The following is a 14,666-nucleotide window of genomic DNA, read 5'->3' on the forward strand; positions in this document are numbered from 1 at the left end:
TTATTATTATTATTATTATTATTAGTATTATTATTATTATTATTATTATTATTATTATTAAGATAGAACCCTCTTCATAAGGAACAAACCCACCACAGGGGCCACTGACTCGAAATTCAAGCTTCCAAAGAACATGAAGCTGTTCATTGGAAAGAAGTAACAGAATGTAATGGGAAATACAGAATGAAGAGATCACTTATTAGAAATAAAAATAAAAAAAATAAAAAAAAGACTTGACTAAATCATTATTTTTCCAGGTGTAACTGTGACATTCAGAATATTTCCAGGTGAACATTTTATTTTGTCATATTTCATTTCTGTCTTTTTTACTTTCAGCCTGAGGCCAACTCGGCTGAAGAGGAACCTGCGAAAGGTAAATGTCTTTGTGATTTGTTGAAAAAATTGATATCCCTCAGTAATGTGAAACATATGTTGATGCTGACATATGTTACTTTGATGTCCTCTGATCGAATGCTATCCGTCACTTTGACAAGTGTCAAAGTGACCTCAAGAATGACGGTGGTGACCTTACATTTGACTGAAATTTTGTCATTTCCTAGATGTTAAAAATGTCATATGATGATATTTATCATGTTGATAAAATGTCAAATGATAATATGTATCATGTTGACACTGAGATGTATTGAAGTTTGTATTGTGATATTTTGACAAAGTTATTTGTGTTCGAATGTCATCTGCTCACACTAAGGACTCGTCCGCTTTCGAGTAAAACACGTCTTGAACACATGTTGGTGACTTGCCACATACATGTAACAAGAAGTTGAAGACAAGTCAGCAACTTGTTGCAGGCATATAACAAGAGGTTGCAAACAAGTCATCAACTTGTTGCATACATATAACAAGAGGTTGAAAACAAGTCTGCAATATGTAGCATACATATAAATAGAGGTTAAAAGAAGTCATCAACTTGTTGCATACATATATCAAGAGGTTGCAGACAAGTCAGCAACTTATTGCATATATATAACAAGAGGTTGAAAACAAGTCAGCAACTTGTTGCAGGCACATAACAAGAGGTTGCAAACAAGTCATCAACTTGTTGCATACATATATCAAGAGGTTGAAAACTAGTCATCAACTTGTTTCATACATATATTAAGAGATTGAAAACAAGTCAGCAACTTGTAGTATTCATATAACAAGAGGTTGAAAACAAATCAGCAACCATAAATGGAAAACAAATCATTGGTCAGTGCTGGATACGCGTTGAAAGCACTCGTTGGGAACGCCAGTATGTTGTCAAGTTGTATTCAACCTGTTCGTGAAGTGCATGTGATAAGTTGACAACTTGTGTTTATGACATGTATTACTCGCCACCGCTGAGTCCTTCATAGACTTAAGTAAGGATTTGTTCCTAGGCGAAAGGTGGTCTTGAATTAAACAAATTCACTGAAATTGTACAGCAGAAGGTATTGTAGGCAGAGGTACACTGTAGGCAAAATTCTCAACTCCCGCCCAGCTCGGCAGTAGTCGTTTCCGTATTTTATTAGATTTCCGAGACGTTTTCCCTTCACAGCTAAATTCTCTATATCCTAGCCGTTTACTTTTCATTAAGTGTCCAGAAACAAAGTCTCAGATCCATTAAGCGAATTCTATCTGCAGGCGGCGAAGAGGAAGAGGAAGAGGACGAAGGAGAATCCGCCGCCCCTGAGGAACGCGAGGAACCCGAAGGGAAGGAGCAGACTCCTGACGAAGAGGAGGCCCCCAGGATGGAGGAAGTCACCTCTCCCGATCCCAAAGATGAGGTGAATGACATCACGGGAGGGGAGGTAAGGATGAGGAGGCCCCGGTGGAGCCCCTGGGTTTATTTGGTGATGTTATGGCTCTTGCATTGTCCTCCCGTTTTCTTTAACTCTCCCATTATCTGTCACCTTCCCATTTTCTATGATCTTCCCGTTTTCTTTTACAATCCCATTTTCTGTTACGTTACCATCCCCATTATATATTACACTCCCATTCTTCATTACACTCATTTCCTATTACCCTCCCATTTTCTTTTACCCTCTCATTTTCTTTAACTCCCCCATTTTCTGTCACCTTCCCATTTTCTAATATCTTTCCATTTTCTGTTACCCTCCCATTTTCTATTACCATCCCTATTATATATTACACTCCCATTTTCCACTACACTCATTTTCTGGTACCCTCCCTTTTTCTTTAACTCGCCCATTTTCTGTAACCTTCCCATTTTCTGTCACCTTCCCATTCCGGTTCCCATTTTCTATTACCCTCCCGTTTTCTCCATGTCATTCGTCTTCTTATTCCTACCACCGCAATTTATTATCTCTTTTAGGTAAATGTAAATGCTTTATACTTATCAACAATAACTTATCTCTTCTGGGTGAAATATTCCACAATTGTATGTTTGTGCACATGTCTGTGGATTTTCTTCTCCCAACCTGAGATCACGAGAAATTCATAATCAAAAAAAGAAAGAAAACTATATGCCGCCTTTGTCTGGCCATCCGCACTTTTTCTGTCCGCCCTCAGATTTTAAAAACCACTGAGGCTAGAGGGCTGCAAATTGGTATGCTAACCATCCACCTTCCCATCATCAGACATGGCAAATTGCAGCCCTCTAGCCTCAGTAGTTTTTGTTCTATTTAAGGTTAAAGTAGGCCAAGCCACCACCGCGCCTTGGATAAAGTTTCATGGGCCGTGGTTCATACAACATTATACCGAGACGACCGAAATATAGATATATTTTGGTGGCCTTGATATACTTCTCGGTATTTTCTGAATCTTGAATTCCTTCTTGCTCACGGGTCAGGCGTTGACCAAACATAGCCTGCACGCAAGTATGTGTAACCTCTTCTTTTTTTTTTCTTCGGTGTGTTCCTCTCGTGAAATTAAAATGAATGTAGTTATCCATCGTAAAAATGAGTCATTTGACATCAAGAAATCCCCAGGAACGTCATTTTTATGTAGATTCTTCGTGTTCCAAGTGAGAACATCTCTCGTAACATTCTTGGGAGTACAAAAACAGGAAATGTGAAAGATCCCAGTGCTTTGCTGTGCGTAAGGTATTATTATTATTATTATTATTATTCAGAAGATGATCCCAATTCACGTGGAACAAGCCCGACTCCAAAGGGTTCATTGACTCGAAATTCAAGCTTCCAAAGAGTATGGTGCTCATTTGAAAGAAGGAACAGAAGGTAATAAGAAATACAGAGAAGAGATCAGTTATTAAAAAAGAAAGGATATATAAACAAATTAATAAGGAAATACATGAAAGTGTAGATAAATTACTTAAATACAAATTTAATTGTTTTGGGGTAGTATTGCATTGCAACTTGCTTGAACTTCTGAAGAAATTCCAATTTGCACGACGTCCTCTGGTTAGCTGTTCCATAGTCCAACGGTGTGAAGAGGAATAAAGGACCTCTGGAACTTTGGAGGAGTTGGACAGCGAAGCAAAACATTTACTGCATATTGGTGCTTCTGCTGTTCGGCGAATCTGGTCGCTCTCGGCAGAAAAAAAAGGAAATAATTAATCAATTGAAAATAATAAGATCTCTGTTCAAATGCAACTTATGAAAAACTTACATACAAGAGACCATCCGTCAATGGTCCGAGTCATAGTTGCTGATGTTAGGACACAGGAGTATACCACTACGAGCCTCTGAAAAACAGCAATAATAAAATATCATTAGTTTTCTCCTAGGGGCTAACATTGACTCTAAATTGGGGTGAGAAGGTAGAAAACGGGGTCGTCAACACCCAGGGCATGACTCTGCATGTCATGTCACACACACACAAACACACACACGCACACACACACACACAACAGGGGGTCACTCCGGATTTTATGTCATTTCAGATATCAGATCAAAGGATCAATACCCAGCCCTGCGAAATGAGGGACCAACAAGAATGCTGTGAATTTCACCCGAGGAATTCTTTTTTTGAATCCTGGTGTTTCTGTCGCCCTTCCCTTTGTCAGTCTGTATTTTAAGTTTAATTTCTCTTCAGATTTCAGTATTAATGCCTGAATGAAGTAGCCTGTTAAATATTTTGTGTTTTAAGAAGAATATTTTTGTAACTTCATCAAATCCTCCCTTTGTATGTCTTATCTGTAAATTATAAGGTTCATTTCTCTATACAGATTTCATCATTAATGCCTAAATAAAGTATCCCGTTATTTTTGTGTCTTTAAGAAGAATATATTTTTTTTCATGAAATCTTTATTATGCTCTATCGAGCAAAGGCCAAATGAACACGCACCCCAGCTCCCTTATCTGACCCAAACCTTTACGAAATATGAAAATTGGCAAATGGAAGGTGATTGGTTCCCTGCCCAGGGCCAACCAATAGACCCGCTCCTTGAAAAATGGGAAAGTATAGGACTCAAAGAAAGCAAAAACAAGGAAAGAATTCCAGAGCTCGATAGTGATAAGAAATTGTCATCGATGGTTTTGTAATTTCCAGAAATTGAGAATTTAGAAAAGTGGTAAAAGAGGTAACACTTTCCATAGATTATGGAATTGTACCCTTCATATGCATCTGTTGAGAAGGAAAAAAAAAAAACCCGTGATCCGACCTACAGCTTACTCTGGATGCGTGCAAGATTTTCCCCTCACGCATAATTTGGCAACATTATATTCGTAACTTGACGTAAATTAAGACGTGCCAAAATCTACGGTCAAATAGAGCCTTGTTTCACCAACGGAAATTAAAATAAAAGATACTATATTTTTTTAGAAATAGATTTTCTGTACTGTTTAACATGTACATTATTTATTTTTTTCACATTTTCATTTTAATAAACAAAGAATAAATTTCATATCCTAAAATTCCTGTATCTTTAACTCAACGTGAAACACCTTAAGCTTTTCCATAGACCATTCCTACCCCCCAACAAGAACAACAACAAAAGTAGTCTGTAGGCTTACTCCTTCAGTAAGCGCAAATACACTTGAGCGCTAGACCAGCATTCCTGCCATGGCGCCAATGACCTTGTAGTTGTGACGCCAGATAAATTTTAATCACTCAGTCAATTCTGTCATGGCCTGATGAGAACAGTATGAAGTCTAGCACCAGAACACCCAATTTGCTACGAATAAATTAATCAATTCTACCATTTCATCTTCCTTCTGACTTTCCACCCTCTCTAACATCTGTTTCATAGTGCAACTGCTTTGAGGTTTTCCTCACTGTCAATTTCGCCTTTCAGTGCTGTATGACCTCATTGGTCCCAGCAAATCGGCCTTTGGCTTAAATTCTGTATTCTATCTTGCTCTAAAATATTGAGAAATGACAAACCAAAGAGAGTAATGATAATGGTTTAAAGAAACAGACAGTAATCATTGTTGATAAATATTGTCAGACATTTTTTTTTTTTTTTTTTGGCCTTATATAAACACATGCACAAGCCTCAAATATTCATTTGTATCTATGTATAGTATAGAAGTTTTTATCACCATTTCATAGATATAGATTAATATTAATATCTGTGAAAAAGTATTAGTAAATTTATGTATGTATGTATGTATGTACATGGACACATACAATGAGTGTTTCTACCATTTTGTCTTATTGCTAACATGGACCTCCCTAATTTTGCAAAACTGAATTGAAACCATTTTGCTTAACCTCACTCATACCATAATGTAGCCCGTAACTATATTCTTGCATATTTTGATATCCACCATAACTAATGATTGTTCTTTTTCCATTGCAGGAAGCGCAGCCCGTCGAAGTTGAAGCTTAATAAACTTCTGACTGACATCTCCCGAAAGAACGGGATCTCTGCTGTCGATATTATTTTCTAGCTGTCATACTTTCATTTTTAAATGATCGATTCTCCAACTCTCCATTTTAAGATGTATCGCGTAAATGTCCCCACAATACAATGTCGAGGAATCTTATAAACATTTCTCCCCGTTAAATATTGTCATCGTTTTGTTGATCAGTGTAGTTCCTCGTTTGACGAGTGGTTTACGTGTTCGCCTACCAATTCAGTAGTCCGAGCTCGATTCCCCGCTCTGCCAGCGTGGAATTAGAGGAATTTGTTACTGGTGATTAGTAATTGATTTCTTGAAATAATGTGGTTTGGATCCCACAATAAGCTGTAGGTGCTGGGTAACCAATTGGTTCCTAGCCACGTAAAAATATCTAATCCTTTGGGCCAGCCCTAGAACAGCAGTTAAATCAGCTCAGTGGTCTGGTTCAACTAAGATATACTTTTTTTTCTCCCTTAAAAGTTGTCCATCATTTTCGCTGATCAGCGTTTATCATTTCATTTGTTATCCACGTCTTTTGGAGAAGAGAGAAGCAGTCAGACGACCAAGCGATATGTATAGAGTCAGTTACAAAATAGCCACAGTTAGTCAGTCCAGTCAGTCAGTCAGTCAGTCGAGAAGGCGTTTAGCTCGAATTTTGTATTTCATATCCTGTCATGGTTACGATAGGGTTAGCCAATGTCAAGGTACACAACGACCAAAGGGAAGATTTTTTTACCAATATTTGGTACTTGTCAACTGTGCAAAGCTGTCTAAAATAGTCGCGGGGCTAAGAAACCCCCTTGACGTATGACGCAGTTTCCCCCTTTTTTTAAAAATTAAGTTCTGAAAGGACCTTAGCTGAAGCATTTCGTACGGAGGGGAAAGAACTTATTGACATGATGTATATTGTGGTAGTTTTCACTTAGGTTAATTTTAGTATTATGTATATAAAGGGTTTGTAATTAGTGAAATATATACAAACATATATTTTGATATGGTGCATTTCGACTTATCATGATCACGGAATCAGCTTTTGTGAGTAGTAATAGAAGAGAGAGACGGGAACCCCTTCTCGCACATATACATACAAATAATGGACGGTGACGTAGCTATGACGTCACTATATAACACCTGTTGTGACGTCACTGAAGATGACGCTGCACGATGACGTCATTGAGGAACGCTACATGAAGAAAGCGAGCTGTCAAGAATATGTACGCAGCCATCATCCTTAACCCATCTTTTCCTGTGTCCGTTAAAGCATTTGGATTTCATGCTACGCTTGAGCGCTTGAGGAAGCAAAGACGGAAGTGAAGAACAAGGTGATGGAAAAAGGGCGGGAAAAGTATACCACACTCGCGGCAGAAAAAGTTAAGGGAGCTCGAGTCGCCTAATTTCCTTTGAAAATACGAGTTTCCGGCGTAATTCTGCCACGCTGACGTTCAACAGTGACCCGGTAATACGTCTGGAAGGTTTTAATGTCGAACGGAATTAACCCTGATGTATTTTAACTCTAAAGAATGAGATGTCGAAGTTTGGACACCCAGTAGAATGCGCCGGATCCTAAAAGAAAACATCCCTTCGATCAAGTTTTACCTCCCGTCGAAGAACCAGTAGAATGCGCCCTATGTATCACATTCATGTCTCCCCCAAATCATTATATCATTTTACAAGAACCTGTTATAAAATGAATGACAAAAAAAAAAAAAAAAAATATTAACATTGTTGTTATCAATTGATGTAAATATGTGATACAGACCTGTTTATTTATTTATTGATTTGTTCATTCTTGAATCGGTGATTGTAATGTCTCCAAGGTGCCTTCTTTTGGCAACAAAGGACCAATAATTAATAATAATAATAATTAGGAACTAGTGAAAATCCAGGACTCTTAGTCAATTTACCCTTTGTAAGTGCAAGGTTAGTTTGATCTATTTTTATAAAGACGGTCGCAAATAGAGACGTTGATCCAAGTTGAGAATGTTAAAAAAAAAAAAAATACAAATTCATGTTCAGCTTTTTCTTGAAATGTTTATTCAAATACAGTCTCTTTTTTTCCTATGTGTTTTGGCATCCTTATATTTTCATGATGATTAAGGTACTTTTGAATGAATATCTAGTTATCCTTCTATGGGGTGTATGTCTGTACATACACGTATTTCTGTCAATGTGAATTTTTTTTTTTTTTTTTTCTAAATATATAGCATCAGCAAAAACACAGTTGGGTCTATATTTTTCTCAGAACCTAATGTATAATCATCTACTACTGATCAATTTCATGAGTTTGTTACACCAGAACACTGACATGTGCATGTGTGTATATATATATATATATATATATATATATATATATATATATATATATATATATATATATATATATATATAGAGTGTTCCCCCCGTATTCCTATAAAATTGCTTAAATAAAATACTGTTTTGTCGGTTAAAACTCAAGAAAAACCAACTAAAAATATTTATACCTGTTTTTTTTAAATAGTTTTATCACAAAAAAGTGCATTTTATGATGAAATTGAGAAAATAAACAGGAATTTGTGGATATTTCTCATAGAAAAATACCCCGAATAGGCGAATCTTCCGCGAATAATATGGGTATGATGTTCCAGGGAGAAATCTGCGAATTCGGGGGTTCACTATTATATATATTATATATAATATAGTATATATATATAATATAAATATGATATATATATATATATTATATTAATATATAATTATTATCTATATATATATATATTATATATATATATATATATATATATATATTATATATATAAAAAAATACACACACACACACACACACACACACACACACATATACATACAAACATACATGCAAACAGCTACTCATTCAGATATTTAGTGACAGAATTGTATACATGCATACATTGTTGACTGTATAATTTATATGTGGATCCTTGTGTATACTTTAGAGTGGGGCGTATGTACGTATATAATGAATATGCAAGGTGGGGAATCTGCAATATTTTAATTTGTCACTTAGCCTTTCATTTTGACGTTTGAAAACCGAATCTATGTATGGGTGTTTAATCTAAATGGGTGTCTGTGTCTTTTCAAAAGTGTTCTCTCATTAATGTGTAAATGAGTGTGACCGCTTGAATATGTATAGTAGTTACTTCCTGCGTTTGTCAAGTTCACGAATTCATTCTATGTAACCACTATTACAGTGCTACCACACTTTTTCGCGGGGATAGGTTCCAGAACCCACCGTGGAAACATAAAACCTCTCTAAAAACACTTATAACCTCCAAATACCATGTACCCCATAAAATGAAATGCTTATAACTGCCTATTTTGATTTTTAAAAAACGAATTAGCAATCATTTTAGAGATAGGTCCTTTAGAAAAATTCACGAATTAGTGAAAATTCCCATGGAAACATGCAAAATGTCATCCACAAAAATCAGCGACAAAGTGAAGCGCGGAAAAGTGGGGTACTACTGTATGTATTTTCATTTCTTTTCTGTCTTTGCCAGATCTAAATTGGAGTTAAATTGAAAGCAACTTATTTCTCTAACAACTCATTTTCCTGCAGTTTTCAACAATAGGTCTCCCTAATTGTGTGTTAGGTACCATGTGCATTGCCCTCGAAATAAAATGTACATGAGTCCCGTTTTTTGTCTACAAGTCAAGAGATAAGTGTCTTGACATACAAATTGAGCAGGGTACATATGCAAACAACAGGCAATGTGGGAATGTGCTGTTGTGTATTACAAAAGTTGGTTTTAATTCATTTGTTTCAAGTATGATACTAATGTATATATGGAAGTGCGTATGTACTGATTCGGCTGAAAGGTTACACTCGTCAGTTTGTGTCTACTGGTCATTTAAATTTGCTTGAATCCCTTATTGTTATCCATAAAGTAAAAATTCAGAGTTGTTAATATATCTGGAGCATTCTGCTTCTGTTTTGTTCATTTTTTTTACTAAGCAAATGTGTTATTTACTGACCTCAGGTAAGACTAAGGGAAACAGGAAGTTGCATCCACTCTGCAGTGAAACATTTCATGAACACATGTCGGCGACGTATCACAAACATATCACAGACAAGTTTAGTACAAGTCAATGACTTGTTTTATGTGTAGAAAGCCTTCTTCTGCCTTGTCTTAATCTTGGGTCCACCCTTTATCATTGGTGTTAGTACTGAATACTTTTTTTACTCTTCTTTGATTTCTGTCTGTTCATTTTATCAGTAATATTTTTTCATTCAAAACATATATATTATATATATATATATATATATATATTATATATATTAATAAATATATATATTCCATATTAATATATATATATTTTTTTTTATATATACAGTGAACACTTACAAGTTATGACCAAGTGGATGCGTGATAATCACACATATTCATAAGTATAAAAAACCACATGCTCTCACAAAGACGTATGCTCAAATTATATGCATATGTGCAAAAACAACACACACACACACACACACCCACACTCACATGAACTACTTTCATCATTCATCATCTGTACATTATTTTGTAGAATCGAAACGATGAATGCAATTCATGAAAATAAAACCTATGTACGAACTTATGTATATTTTTTTTTTTAGTGACTGACTTATATACAGTACTATGAAATGTCATACAATATGTAACATTCACAATAAAATATTATATACAAATAATTGTCTTTTGAAAACCTTTCGCTGGTACTAGTGGATTGCATCAAATAGTTTACCAGATTTAGAAGCTTTTGTTTATATTTTATATATATATATATATATATATATATATATATATATATATATATATATATATATATATATATATGAATAACTTTATCACGAAGTATATAAAACGTGATGTTATGTATAAATAAAGGTTTTTGCCACACACACACATATACGTATATATATATTGTGACGAAGTGCCAAGTATCTGGTTACTACACTTACCATTCATTAATGATACCTCACATAAACCAGACACCTGAACCCTCATCACAGGTATTAAACGACTGAATACTCTAAAGGCAACAGTGATCCCTTAACAACTTACCAGTATTGCAGAAAATCAAACTAAGTTCATCAAAATAGGTGTGAGGTGATCTTGTAAGTAATTAAATTAATCAAAGGGCATCACTCCATCAACAACTTTAAAAGTCTAAGTATTTCCCTGATTTCAGAAGTCTAAGTACTTCCCTGGTTCTAAGTCACTTCAAGTTAATGAAGGAAAACAGATCAATTACCACTCTATGTTTCTACCTAACATCAATATAATCAAATGCAAATATACTGGTATAAAAATGAAAACACTTATAAAAATTTTAAATACAAAAATTTATTATTAAACTCAAAATTTATAAGTGAAATTCACAATATCAGGGAAAATTACTGTTACTTGAAAACAAAGTAAAGTTTAATTAATTCTTGAATCAATTAAGTAAAATTAAATCAAAATTAATTTATCACAAAATTCAAGAAAATTAATTCAATTGAAATTCAAAAGTGTTAGGCAATAATTGAAAATTAGAAATTAATTCACAAGTGCTAAACAACAATAAAACTTGAAAAGAATTCTAAGTAAATGCAAATTAATTCACAAGTGTTAAATTTAATTAAATGTGCAACGACTAATTAATGAAAATAACTAAGTCAATTAAATTGTGAATGTAAATGAAAATACAGAAAATGTGGACAGTATCAAAAGTATTAATCACACAGAATATAAAATAAAAAGGCACACTTCAATAAGAAAATGAACAAATGCACAAAAATGAAACAAACACAAAACACAAAAAATTGCAATGTGTAAAAATGTAAATAGTTTCTCTCAAACCACTGTAACCATCAGTTATTTAGTTTTTACCAAACCACTGTTCCGTTCAGTTATTAGTTGTTACCTAACCACTGTTCCTATCAGTTATTAGTTGCAACTAATAAAAATATAACACACTTTACCTTTTTGGTATGCCAATTTCTTTCTTTCTTGCTGCAGCTCGTTTCACACTTTCGCAAAACCAGGCGCCGACACAACAACGTTTGTTCAGATTCCACAAAAAACACTAAATACTACTAAATACTACTAAATAAACTCTAAGAAATATCAAATCTGAAATTTACAAATTACGAGTGACCATTCAAATAAGTACGAAATCTTTACGTTACTTTTAAAATCAAAAGTGCTATGCAATGGAGAGAGAGAGAGAGAGAGAGAGAGAGAATGGGAACGGTTTGAATCTTTAAGCCTGAATGAAAAACTTCTCCCTTACAGAAGCTGGACAGGGGAGACACGAAACGTTTTGGGCAATAATGCTTCCAGAAACTTCCAAATCTTACGCAACTTTACATACAAAATGTGTAATCTGCACGTGGCTTTGACAAAGACATACGCGTACAAGACAATTCTGCTCAACAGACACGTACCCGATCGAAACGGAGGTTGAGCGATAATTAAGATTGACATGTATTGATAACAATGCGAAGACTCGAGCTCTCTTATCAAACGTGTTGACAGATTAAGAAAGCAAACGGAGATCTCGGAGTTCCTCTAATCTCACAGTGCTGACATAATAGGGAAACAATCGTAGTTTCGAATGGACAAAGAAAATCTCTCTCTTTCTACATTCTACGTTATATATTCTTTTTATATTATGTTATGCAAAATCTGAACACATATTTTAAACATCCTATCTCTAAGCTATCTAGGAATCTGAAAAGTGTTGCCAAAATCTCATATACAATATTTTATACAGTCAAAGGGGGGAAATATGCATTTTGAAAGTAGCAATATATAATATACCTCCCCCCATAAGATTTTTTATCACAGTGTTGAGTCCAACAATTCGCAATGAGATAAATAATCAGCAACTACATTGTTTTTGCCACTATTGTGCTGCACTCTTAAGTTATACTGTCGCAGGCACAAAGACCACCTGGTCAGTCTTTGATTATGATTTTTCATTCTCTGGATAAATGATAATGGATTGTGATCAGACAACACTAAAATTTCTTCATACCTAGGTATATTCACATACACTTCAAATTTTTTCAATGCTGTAATTAAGGCTAAAGTTTCCTTCTCAATTGTCGAGTATACTTTCTGATGTTTTTTCAGTTTTGTAGACATGAAGCACACAGGATGGTAGATATTATTTTCATCTTCTTGAAGTAGAACAGCTCCAATGCCACAGTCTGATGCATCAACTTGTATCCCAAATTTCTTGTCGAAGTCTGGAGCTTGAAGTACTGATCTTGAAGTTAAAATGGCTTTTACCTTCTCAAAGGATTCTTGACACTCTGGAGTCCAAAACAAACTTAGCTTTGGGACTAGTTAAGTCTGTCAAGGGAGCTACTACAGCTGAGAAATCTGGGCAGAAACGACGATAGAATCCAGCAATGCCTAAAAATCTCTGTAGCTGTTTCCTGGTAGTAGGTGGGGTAGCCTTACGGATACCTTCTACATTAGCATTTACTGGAGCAAGAAGGCCTTTCCCAACTTCAAACCCAAGATACTGTACAGTTGCCTTTCCATGCTCACTCTTCTCTAGGTTGACTGTTGGTCCTGTTCTTGAAGTTTCTTGAAAACTTTCCTCAGAATCTTCAGATGTTCTTCCCATGTTGTAGAGTAAATCACGATGTCATCTAGGTATACACCTACTCCTTCTATCGATCCTAGCAGTTGATCCATCACTCATTGAAATGTTGTGGGTGCATTCATCAGACCAAACTGCAGAACAGTATACTGATACAGCCCAAATGGAGTAATAAAAGCTGACAGCAACTTGGCATTCTCATCTAAGGTAATTTGATATCCTTTCAACAAGTCTATCTTAGAAACAAACTTGGCTTGCCCAATATTATCAAGTAACTGATTTATAAGAGGCAAAGGATAATTATCAGCCACACTGATAGAATTCAGTTTCCTATAATCAGTACACATCCTAAATGAACCTTCTGGTTTCTTCACTAACACACATGGAGAACTGAAGTGACTTGAACTGGGTTCTGCTAATCCATGTTGCAGCAAATACTCAACTTTCTTCTTCAAAACATCTCGATGATACGGTGATAAGCGATAGGCTCTTTGCTTGAAAGGTCTTCCATCTTCTTGAATCTTGATTTCATGCTTGGTCAGATCAGTACGCCTAGGCACATCTGAAAAAATTTCTGGGAAATTTCTAATTACTTCACGTAAGTCTTCACCTTGTTCAACACTCAGATGTTTCAGTTTATCCTCCAAATTCTCCAAAATTGAAGAATTATTCATCTCTCTTGCAGCTCCCAATTCGTAGCCATCATCGTCTTCTGTAGGTAAAGTTGTTTGGGTTACTGACACAGCTTCAGTTTTAGTTTCTGAGAAATAAGGTTTCAAGAGGTTCACATGTATCTTCCTTTGTCTTCTTCTTCTTTCTGGTGTTTCAATCACATAAGTTCTATCACATAACTTCTGAATTATCTTGTAAGGACCTTGAAATTTATCAGTGAGGGGAAATCTCTTGACAGGTAACAACACTTAACACTTGTTGACCAACACTAAAACTTCTTAGCTTAGTCTTAGCATCAAATCTCATTTTCTCTTGACTCACTTTCAAGTTTTCTAAAGAGAATTTTCTAATCTCTTTCAACCTTTTCCTTAAGTTCTTCACATACTCTCCTTGGCTTTCCTCTTGATTTTCTTCCCAATTTTCTGCAAGAATCTTCCACGGTCCTCTCACTTCTCTTCCAAAAATCATTTCATTAGGTGAACATCCCATACTTCTTGATAAGTACTCCTAACTTCAAACAACATTAATGGTAAACCAACATCCCATTCTCTTCCTGACTCAGAACAATACTTTATCAGCATACTTTTCAATGTCTGGTGGAACCTTTCTAAGGCACCTTGAGTTTCTGGATGGTAGGCAGTGGATAACTGT

General features: G+C 35.2%; 1 protein-coding gene across 4 annotated transcripts in view; it reads left to right on the forward strand.

Moving 5' to 3' along the window:
- Positions 1–7,260, forward strand: part of LOC135222747 (retinitis pigmentosa 1-like 1 protein) — a 107,843-nt gene extending 100,583 nt beyond the window's left edge. For all 4 annotated transcript variants that reach the window (XM_064260993.1, XM_064260995.1, XM_064260994.1 and 1 more), the window contains 3 exons: positions 337–373; positions 1,624–1,790; positions 5,705–7,260. In XM_064260993.1, coding sequence (XP_064117063.1) covers positions 337–373; positions 1,624–1,790; positions 5,705–5,734 — 234 coding nt within the window. In that variant the 3' untranslated portion in view covers positions 5,735–7,260. The remainder of the gene's footprint in view (positions 1–336; positions 374–1,623; positions 1,791–5,704) is intronic.
- The last annotated feature ends 7,406 nt before the right edge of the window (positions 7,261–14,666 follow it).

The sequence above is a fragment of the Macrobrachium nipponense genome, chromosome 8, assembly GCF_015104395.2.
Source record: "Macrobrachium nipponense isolate FS-2020 chromosome 8, ASM1510439v2, whole genome shotgun sequence".
Classification (NCBI taxonomy): Eukaryota; Metazoa; Arthropoda; class Malacostraca; order Decapoda; family Palaemonidae; genus Macrobrachium; species Macrobrachium nipponense.